Source organism: Palaemon carinicauda, chromosome 43 (genome assembly GCF_036898095.1).
Source record: "Palaemon carinicauda isolate YSFRI2023 chromosome 43, ASM3689809v2, whole genome shotgun sequence".
Classification (NCBI taxonomy): Eukaryota; Metazoa; Arthropoda; class Malacostraca; order Decapoda; family Palaemonidae; genus Palaemon; species Palaemon carinicauda.
The window spans coordinates 59,558,721-59,569,804 of record NC_090767.1 but is presented as its reverse complement, the minus strand read 5'-3'; the positions used below and the strand labels follow the sequence as shown (position 1 = coordinate 59,569,804).

At 38.8% G+C, this 11,084-nt stretch overlaps 1 protein-coding gene across 3 annotated transcripts in view; it reads right to left on the bottom strand.

Annotated features, from left to right (window-relative positions):
• Positions 1–5,729: 5,729 nt before the first annotated feature.
• Positions 5,730–11,084, bottom strand: part of Cdc42 (Cell division cycle 42) — a 32,139-nt gene continuing 26,784 nt past the window's right edge. For all 3 annotated transcript variants that reach the window (XM_068366221.1, XM_068366220.1, XM_068366222.1), the window contains exon 4: positions 5,730–7,035. In XM_068366221.1, coding sequence (XP_068222322.1) covers positions 6,748–7,035 — 288 coding nt within the window. In that variant the 3' untranslated portion in view covers positions 5,730–6,747. The remainder of the gene's footprint in view (positions 7,036–11,084) is intronic.

The window sequence follows — 11,084 nt, the reverse complement described above, 5'->3', positions numbered from 1 at the left end:
TGTGTAAGGGGGGTCCGGGGGGGCGCAGCCCCCCTGGATAAGGACACGGCGTTTAGCATAGGTTAGGTGGGTTTTTTAAGTTAGCTTCTACCGTCGTACTCGTAGGTAAGGAAACTGTTGTGTAAGGGGGGGTCCGGGAGGGCGAAGCCCCCTGGGTAAGGATACAGCTTTTAGCATAGGTTAGGTGGGTTTATTAAGTTAGCGTCTCCCGCCAAAATCGCTTTTAGAACGACAGCCACAGTTCAGAATATTCCCGTTTTCGGTAAATTTACAGTTTCATCCATTATGGGGAAACTGGAATAAAAATATATTTGTTGCATCAGAAATAGTGTAGTTCCAACGAATTTAACGTTTATTTTGACTGCAAACCATCCGATTTAGAGATTTACTAAGTTGTTCTAGAATGCAGAAAGACCCTACTTCATCCCAACAATTATGGGGGACACCAGGTGGGAACCAGGGTTTTGGGTGGGGGGGGAGGGCGTCAAATGATATTTGCAATAAATGAATACTTATCATTCCACCACCCCTCCCCCTATACCCCTACCTAGCCCTACGGGGGGGGGGGGCCTCGGCCCCCCCTGCTACCCCCCCTTAAGGCCACAGTGATTTTCAGGGCACTACTGAACCTAATAAACCCACCTAACCTAGCCTAGGGGCTCTGTACCCCTACCTAGGGGCCTTGTACCCCTACCTAGGCCTACCGGGGGGGGGCTCCGCCCCCCCTGCGACCCCCCCTTAAGGCCACAGTGAATTTCGGGACGCTACCGAACCTAATACAACCACCTAACCTAGGGCCCTGTACCCCTACCTAGGCCTACCCCTACGAGGCCACCCCCCCCCCCCCCTTACAGCTACTACCTAACACATCCATCAAACCAAATCCAAAGTGATGGTACTGCTGCATACATCGTTATACTATCACCATTATAATATACTCTATAAATTAATGAAGCTTACCTTAAACTGTTGTTTCATCAACATGTGCTGCTGCTTTGAGGAAAATATGAAGCCGTTGGGAAGGTTCCTTGACATGCAGGACAATTTTTATTTTGTAAAATTAAATTGTGTCTCTGGACTAGTTTGTCTGCGGATTATAGTGGTTACAGGGCTCATTTAAGCAAATACAAGACACAGTCAACAATTACAACAGACTTAGAAAAAATCTCGGAGGAAGACATGAGTAGCGTGAGTTTGATCGTCGATATATAAAGAACTAGGCATTTGCGACAGATAATATTTTACAGAAATACTACAAAAGACTTGCTTTACTCGGGAAATATATTATTATAATAGATTTCCCATAATGGATGAAACTGTAAATTTTCCCCGTTTTCTACGGGATCTGGCCGTCACCCTACAAAGGCTCCATTTGGTGTCCATATTTTACGCTCGCAGGAGGGACTGACCGCTAATATACAAAGGCTCCCACACTTTAAAAGGGAAAGAAAGACATGAACACAACCTAGCCTAAGGTTCCCCCACTTAAGCTAACCTAGGAGTCGTATCCTTACCTCCTTAGACTCTTGGACCACCGTATTCTTACCTACTTAGCCCCTTAGACAGATATTTCATTAAGGTTCAACGTGTAGGAGAAATTGCATATACTAAAAAACAAGCGTTTTCTGACACCATTTAAAACTTGACAACACAGACTTAATTACTATAATAAAAGCTCATGTTAACTTCTTATAATGTGAAAATAACTATATATGATAACTCACCTTTATATAAATTTGAAAAAGCTTTTTAATGTTGGATATTTTGCCGTAAATTGAGAACGGACGCCTTGAATCACGTGAGACTTCCATCGTCTCGAATGTAAACAAACATTGCTCTTCTTCTTCTGTTTTTCTTCAGAAGTTCAGAGATGGAAAAATAGTAGAAGATACAATATTAATAGAAGCATTTTTATTATTATTATTATTATTATTATTATTATTATTATTATTATTATCATTATTATCTCATACACATACACCAAATCATATCAGATCAGATTCACGTTGAGGCTTCGCCTTTGTAACGGCGCCTCTGTGTCTTTTAGTTTTGTGTGTTTCTTATTTTCACTAGTTTTTTCTCTTTTCATCCATATTTGTTGTAGTAGACTTTTCTTATTTTCAATATTTTCTTTAAAAAAGGCAATTTTCTTACTGTTTGTGCACTATCTTTTTCGTATGATTGTTGGAGCTTGCAAGACTACTTCGAACTTCCAGAGCCTGTCAGATATATGAGGCAACTAACATCTTTGGTTGGAGTTTTAAAACCCCCTAATTCTATGCTTATATATTTCCTTGATTCATCACAGATAAACATATTTCAAGAAGATAAGATGCGTTACTCCAGGATGTGCCTGACGGAAGCCGCTGAGCCCGAGAGGACGCGGTAGACCAAGAGAAAAGTGGCTGATGACAATGCGCAGGGCGGATAGATCTGAGAATTGGGTTGAGCTCAGAGAGATAGCACAGGAAAGAGACACAAAGCCTATCTTTTTCATTCCTGTTTCTAACCTTTTCTTTTAAGTCTATTATGTTTAACGATGTCTTCATGGCTATTACAACTCCATAGTGTAGAGTTTACCCATGTAATCTCTTCTGTTATTACCATACACAAACCTTAACTTGGTCATCTCTCCTTTCTTTTCTTATATTTTCTTTTAATTCAATTTGCCACTTTGCATTTTATTCATTTCTTGAGTTCTCGCTTTATAGACATTCTTACTTCTTCAGTTTCAATATATATTCTGTATATTTTATAATACTTTTCCCTGATATTCCAGATATGGTTCCCTTATTTGACCTTCCACTCTTTCCTTAACTAATCATATATTCACGGTCTTATTTCCCACATATATCCTCACATTAAGGGGTCGGTTATCGGATGCGTCCTCTCCAACGCCTTCTATCAAAGGCATCCTCTTCCACCAAACCTCTTACCTCCATATCATCCTTCAACTTATCTCACCATTTAATTCTCAATACATGTCCAGACCATCTTATTTGTGATACTCTTATCCCCTCTGTAAACTTTACTATGCCTGCCCTTCTTATTTCCCATTTTCCGATCTTTGAAGCAGTGAAATTCCCATAATGCCCCTCAGCTTTCTCATCTTTGTTCTTTAACGTTTTGCTTTCTTTTCGTCTTGGAGCCCACGTTTCCAATCGATACATTAACACAGGTCTTGACTTTTAACTCGATTGGCATTTTTTAAATCGCATACCACTCCCGCTACTTCTCTACACTTCCCCCAGTCTCCTTTTATCCTATTCCCAACTTTAGCCTCGCATCCTCCGTCCTGACATATAGTAGATCCTAATTTTGTTCTGTTGGTAGCAATTAATTTCTTTAAAAAGTTTTATTTTTCAATTAAAATAATAGTTAAGAGACAGTCCTTGCGAGTATATGTAGATATAATTCTTTTTGTTTCTATACATAGAATTATAGGCTTATGACATGTCAAGCATGCATAAATATGTTCAGGGAGTTGTAAAGCAAAACACTTGTTCCTTGATTGATGTTACTCTAGTTTCTATTAATTTGTGTGCTTCAGGAAACTATATTGCTTAAGAAGGACTCTAACCCCAGTTTGGTAGATCCACAAGCATGGACATAATATTCGCTCGTTTGCGACAACGTCGTCATAACTCAAAAATAGCTATTTTTCAGGAGAGCCATTTTAATCAATTAAAACACTCATATTAATGTATGTCGTTAGGACATTTAGCGCCTCAAGCGATCAATTTTTTAGCTACAATTATGACACTTTTGCCAAAAGAATCAGCATTTGAAGATGAATATGTCTATATGGATAACTCAAAAATACATTTTTTTGAGTTATGTTGTCGCAAGCGAGCGATATATGGTACGATCACTGAATGTAACGACTTATTCAGTTGAGTTCGACAGGAAAAGTTTGTTCTAAAAACTCATTGGCTTCAAGAGCATTGATGTAAACTAATATAGGAAAAGGGTGTAAGCTGGGGCAAGACTCATCACTATCATAATATCATGATGTTCCTCTATCTGTATCACCATTTTTGTCATTTATATGATAGCAGTAATGAGGATTAATTTCTTCCAGTGTAAACTTACCTTTTCATCCCCAATTCTGAAATATTTACATTTAACCCTTAAATCTATAACATCAGCTGGTAATATATACAAAACCTTGTTTCAGTTACTTTATTCCCCCTGGTATACTTTGAAATATGATTATATTTTCAGTCAATTTCATAGATTTTCTTATTCTACAGTATCTTGTATATACCTCAAACCTACAATGAGTTGTGTCTGAGTAGTTATACTGCAGCTAAGATCTGCCTTTTTACCAAGTAGTAAAGATCGAAACCTAAATTTTACCTCCTGTGGATGTTAGCAGTTGGAGCCTCTTATCTGGCATAAGCAACCAAAAAAAAATGTTCAAGGAGGATGTCTTCGTTGGCCAAGGCACCAGCCGCCCGTTCAGATACTACCGCTTTGACTGGCCATAAAGTACCACATTGGATCCCTCTCTCTGCTTATGGTTCATTTTTCCTTTGCCTACACATACACCAAATACTCTGACCTATTTTTAACACAATCTCCCATTCTCATACACCCCGCAACACTCATAAAAAAAATCTCCACTAAAGGTTAACTACTGCAGGGTAATTGTTCAGTGGCTACTGTTGTTATAGCTCATAAAAATATTCTATTTTTCCTTGTTTCCTTTCCTCACTGAGCTATTTTCCCTGTTGGGGTTCCCTAGGGATAAAAAACAACTAGAGGGCCACTCAAAGCGCAGGCCTCTGCCGTGGCAGCTTATTTCTTGACCTATGACCTCACGAAGCTTCATCTGTGGTGGATAATGTAGGAGGGTGGGCTGTGCCACCCTAGCAGTATCAGCTGAACTCGGTTGAGTCCCTTGTCAGGCTGGGAGGAACATAGAGGAGACGTCCCCTTTTTTGTTTCATTTGTTTGATGTCGGCTACCCCTCAAAATTGGGGGAAGTGCCTTGGTATATGTATGTACGTATGTGACAACGATGTCCAAACTTATGGCTGATTACGTGAATTGGACATTTTGCTCGACCTTTGACCTTGAGCTTCCAAAATTTCATAATTTCCAGCATTTTGCATAAGTTAATCGCTGTAAGTTTCATTACTCTACGATTAAAATTGTGGCCACGAACCTGTTCACAAACACGCACACACACAAACGGGGTAAAATATAACCTCCAACTTCGTTGGCGGAGGTAATCCTACACACATACATACATATACAAAGGCACTTTCCCCAATTTTAGGGGGTAGCCGACATCAAGCAATTGAAACAAAACAAAAAGGGGACCTCTACTCTCTATGTTCCTCCCAGCCCAACAAGGGACTCGATTGAGTTCAGCTGGTACTGCTAGGGTGCCACAGCCCACCCTACCCTGTTATCCACCACAGATGAAGCTTCATAATGCTGAATCCCTTACTGCTGCTACCTCCGTGGTCATCTAAGGCATTGGAGGAAGCAGCAGGGCCTACTGGAACTGCGTCACAATCGCTCGCCATTCATTCCTATTTGTAGCACGGTCTCTTGCCTCTCTCACATCTCTCCTCCTATCACCCAGAGCTTCCTTCACTCCATCCATCCACCCAAACCTTGGCCTTCCTCTTGTACTTCTCCCATCAACTCTTCCATTTATCACCCTCTTTAGCAGACAGCCATTTAATAAAAGGTGAAAATTCAATAAAACGTCAATAATATTAACACATTTTGTAATTATACATAAAACATTAGAAATATCCAAAAAAAATCTCATAGTATTTTGTACAAAAAAAGGAAAAAAAAAATAATAAAAAAGAAAGTTGAAGACTTTCTGTTCCTTCAAAGTTACCCACTTAATGAATGAGAGAGTTAATGAATGAAAGGGAAGAGTTGTAATAGTAAAAGTTGTAGTAGTAATAGTAAGAGTTGTAGTAAAAGAAACCCAGATATTTTTCAAACCAAAAAAAAAGCAAGATTGATACTGACCCCATGAAAATCAAAAAAACAGTTAAATGGCTAACAATATTCAATTTTTTATTATTTATATCTATATATATATATATATACTCCTTAGAAAATTGTGTAAAAGGCAGACACATTTTGAAACTCTGCCCGGACGCCTCCGTCCGGGGATTTCCCCAACACACGCCCGGACGTGTCGAGTAAAAAAAAAAAAACCTAATGCATTCCTTATATGAGAGAGAGAGAGAGAGAGAGAGAGAGAGAGAGAGAGAGAGAGAGAGAGAGAGAGAGAGAGAGAGAGAGAGAGAGAGAGAGAGAAATCAACACACACAGACCCCCCCCTTTTATTACGGCACATTGGGCAAGAGAAATTTGAACACCAAACTTGTTACAGTATTGTTATATATATATGTTTATGTATATATTTATATATATTCTCCCTCACACATTAAGACAAACCCCAAGAGTAAAACAATGAAGAGAAAGAAGAGGAGGAAGAAGAAGAGGCCACTGACGACGACAGTGTTCTATCGTTGCTTTCGCTGCTTCTGTTGCTAAACTGATCTCGTCTCCTTTTTTGACACTGGGGTAGAGGGACAAATAGTGGGGAGGAATGAGGAGACGAGAGGCAAGCCGCAGCCGAACGGGAAGACGTGAAAATGAGAGACACGTGGAGAGATGCAGTAAAGATGAAATAAAAAAACGTGAAAGGGGGAAAAGGAGCGAGAGATACAAAGAGGGCAAAGGGGGCGGCCGTCGCGCCGTCCCCACCTAAAGCACGACGCACTTCCTGGGCTTCTTCGTCTCGGGGGGTTCGAGCGCCGCCAGGATGGCCTCGTCGAACACGTTCTTGAGCCCCTTCTGCGTCAGGGCCGAGCACTCCACGTACTTCACGGCCTTCAGCTCGCGGCTCAGTTTGTCGCCCTGCTCGTACGTGATGGGCTTCTGTTTGTTCTTGGCCAGCTTCTCGACGGTGGCCGCGTCGTCCCGCAGGTCGATCTGCGTGCCCACTAGCAGGAAGGGCGTCTTCTGGCAGTGGTGCGTGATCTCCGGAACCCACTGGAAAGGAGGAGGTCGAGTTTAGGGGTCGGTTTTTACCAAAATTAATCGTAGGGTTCTGGTACGAAGTTAAGGTTACTTTTCTAAATACTTGCGAGAAATTAAGGTTATTTCCTATATACTTGAGAGAATTTAAGGTTATTTTCTAAATACTTGAGAGAAATTAAGGTTATTTTCTAAATACTTGAGAGATTTTAAGGTTATTTTCTAAATACTTGAGAGATCTTAAGGTTATTTTCTAAATACTTTTAGAGATCTTAAGATTATTTTCCAAATACTTTAGAGATTTTAAGGTTGTTTTCCATATACTTGAGAGAATTAAAGGTTATTTTCTAAATATTTTAAGAGATTTTCAGGTTATTTTCCAAATACTTTAGAGAAATTAAGGTTATTTTCTAAATACTTGAGAGAATTAAAGGTTATTTTCTAAATATTTTAAGAGATTTTCAGGTTATTTTCCAAATACTTTAGAGAACTTAAGATTATTTTCTAAATACTTGAAAGAATTTAAGGTTACTTTCTAAATACTCTAAGCAATTCAAGAGATCTGTTTATCAACATTATTTTGCCCTTGGGCTTATAGCATCTTGCTTTTCCAACTAGGGTTGTAGCTTGGCTACTAATAATAATAATAATAATAATAATAGTGATAATTATTAATCTCGGAAACCCACTGGAAAGGAAGAGGTCAAGTTTACCAAAAATAAATCTTAGTTTTACCTAGATATCTTTGGTACAAAATAGCGTTTACCTTTTAAGTGATTATATATATATTTATCTTTGATGCCATGCAATTTCTAGATAATTATTACTTAGCCATTTCCAATTTAAATATAAGAAAGTCCTTAACTTGCAAACGTTCGAAGGTACAAACACATATCAAACAGAAATCATAACTAAAGCTAAAGTTTCATAATGAAATACTGTCACCAAATAATTTATAATTTAATACACTAAGCAGGACGACAATTGCAATAAGAAACAGGACCATATAAGGGATTTTGACGAAGGAAAAAGAAGCCGTAGATAAAGATTCCTAGAAATAACAGGGAACACCACCGTAGCGAGGCGCTACAAGAAATGACCGCCAGAGGGAGTTGGCGCAGTTGTGATACGTTAGTAGTAGGAGAACCAGGGTAACCTCTATTGAGGCTACCCTTCTAATTCCGCCACGCATCCCCCTCGAAGCGTAAAGGCTATTCGGGGTGCAGATTGCCATGTGGCGTGTCAAGAATACGTCCCCTGATTATATACGATATCCTTGAGAGTAAATCTTAAGGGTACTCGCGCCAGAAGTTAGAATTCTGTGAAATCTTTGGTTTGATTCTCTGGGAATATCACTGTAGTCATATATACCCTTGGGAAGCTACTAAAGGAACCTTCCATCAGGACGTCATGGCCATCTCACCCAAAAATAGATTTTGAACTAACGTTTTCTGGGCGAGGAACCTGCGTCGCCCAGTGAAATGCTCCTCTAGCACCATTTTTAAGGCATAGTTATTGCTGAATATACCAGGGAAAAAAAAAAAAAAAAGAGAGAGAGAGAGAGAGAGAGAGAGAGAGAGAGAGAGAGAGACGCATGGAATGCCAAAAATAAACCTAGCTCGCTCACTCTTCGAGTGTCTGTATAGAAAACTGGGGCGTGATTGAACCACGACCATAGGTCCCTCACCAATTAGACCTCTCCTTCATCAACATCCCCGGGAACAACGAGAACCATTGGCATCTGTCAGCAGTTCACCTGGAGGGCGTCAGAAACGTCGTATTGACTTTTGCAGCTGTAAATCGTAGCTACGGGAGTAAGGTGACCCAGGGCAAAATTTAAAATTCAACTTGAACATATTCTTGGAATCCATTATGTTCTTAAGTTGAGGAATTTCTGATATATTGAATCTAATATAAAATTTAGGCTTTAAGCCAAGCACTGGGACATCAAAGGCCATTCAGCGGTGTATATTGATGCATAGCCTATTCGTCTTTCCTTGTAACTTCAACTCTCTCTCTCTCTCTCTCTCTCTCGTCAGAATATGTTCCAACAATAAGTCTTTTCTCTCTCTCTCGTCAGAATATGTTCCAACAATTAGTCTTTTCTCTCTCTCTCTCTCTCTGAATGTTCCAACAGTAAGTCCTTTTTCTCTCTCTCTCTCTCGTCAGAATATGTTCCAACAATAAGTCAGTCAGTCAGTCAGTCAGTGTCTCTCTCTCTCTCTCTCTCTGAAATATCATTGGCCCCATTGTACGAGAATCATGAAGCATAACCTGGCTATTCCTCTCCATCTGTATGTGTCCGTCTTTGTCTCTCAGCAGTTACTACCACCACCACCATCAACAAACAACGGCGCACACATTTTACTCTCCATCGGAATGCGAGATTTAAACCGTTCTCCGCCACCCGAAGCTCCGGGCCGCAACGGGCGCATAGGGTATAATTCTAACTAATTAAAGCAATCGCACCACTTTCATACAATAATATCTAAAAGCAAAATAAGGAGAGATTAAACGGATTATAAAAATAAATATTTGTCAAAGCTCATGATATAAACCAATACTTTGTATCAATTCAAGTTCAGGGTATTATAATTCTACCCAAGTATATCAAAGTTTTGTCTTATAGAAAATGTCCTATGAAGATTAAAAACCATACAATCTACTAAAATATGTTTGATATCTATAGTCACTTGAGAGGTATTACAAAGAGGGCCCTGTCTCCCTTCACCACTCGATTATTGTGGGTTGCTTGTGTATGGCCAATACACACAGCCTTTGTACCATGGTCTTCCACTGTCTTGGGTTAGAGCTCTCTTGCTTGAAGGTACACTTGGGCACACTAACTTATTTCTCTTCCTCTTGTTTTGTTAAATGAAATATATCTTATTGTTGTTACTGTTCTTAAAATATTCTATTTTACCTTGTTTCCTTTCCTCACTGAGCTATTTTCCCTGTTGGGGCCCCTTGGGCATAGCATCCTGCTTTTCCATCTCTCTTCCTCTTGTTTTGGTAAAGGAAATATTCATTTTAATGTTGTTTCTGTTCTTAAAATATTCTATTTTTCCTTGTTTCCTTTCCTCACTGAGCTATTTTCCCTGTTGGGGCCCCTTGGGCTTATAGCATCCTGCTTTTCCATATCTCTTCCTCTTGTTTTGTTAAAGGAAATATTTATTTTATTGTTGTTATAGCTCATAAAAATATTCTATTTTTCCTTGTTTCCTTTCCTCACTGAGCTATTTTCCCTGTTGGGGCCCCTTGGGCTTATAGCATCCTGCTTTTCCATATCTCTTCCTCTTGTTTTCTTAAAGGAAATATTTATTTTAATGTTGTTACTGTTCTTAAAATATTCTATTTTTCCTTGTTTCCTTTCCTCACCGAGCTATTTTCCCTGTTGGGGTTCCCTGGGCATAGCATCATGCTTTTCCAACTAGGGTTGTAGTTTACCAAGTAATAATAATAATAATAATAATAATAATAATAATAATAATAAAAATAACATCACTATAAACATTATTATAAAAAAAATGCCATGTTGCAACCTTAGTTGAAAAAGTATTAATATTATATCAGAAATAAAAATATAGCAGTGTCTGCTTTCAGAATAACACCAGTATTTTCATTATAAAAAAAAAGCAATGATTTAATCATAGAAGTTTTTATAGTTTATATATAAAAGCTCTATTTCAATGTTGTTACTGTTCTTGAAATATTTCATCACTTCTCTTATAGTTTATTTCCGTATGTCCTTTTCTCACTGGGCTATTTTACCCTGTTGGAGCGCTTGGGCTTATAGCATCCTGCTAGGGTTGTAGCTCGGCTTAGTATTAATAATAATCAGAATCCACTGTAAAGTCGATAAGTCATATCAAAACATTAAAACGTGACTTATGTCAACTTGTTTCAGAGGAAATTGTTTGTTGACTTATATCAACCTGTTTGAGAGGAAATCGTTTGTAAGTAGTTTGAACTTGTTAAGTTCCACAGATTAGGTATATCATTCCATAATCAGGTCACAACTGGAAAACAAGACGTAGAATAAAGTGTAGTATTGCGCCTTACAA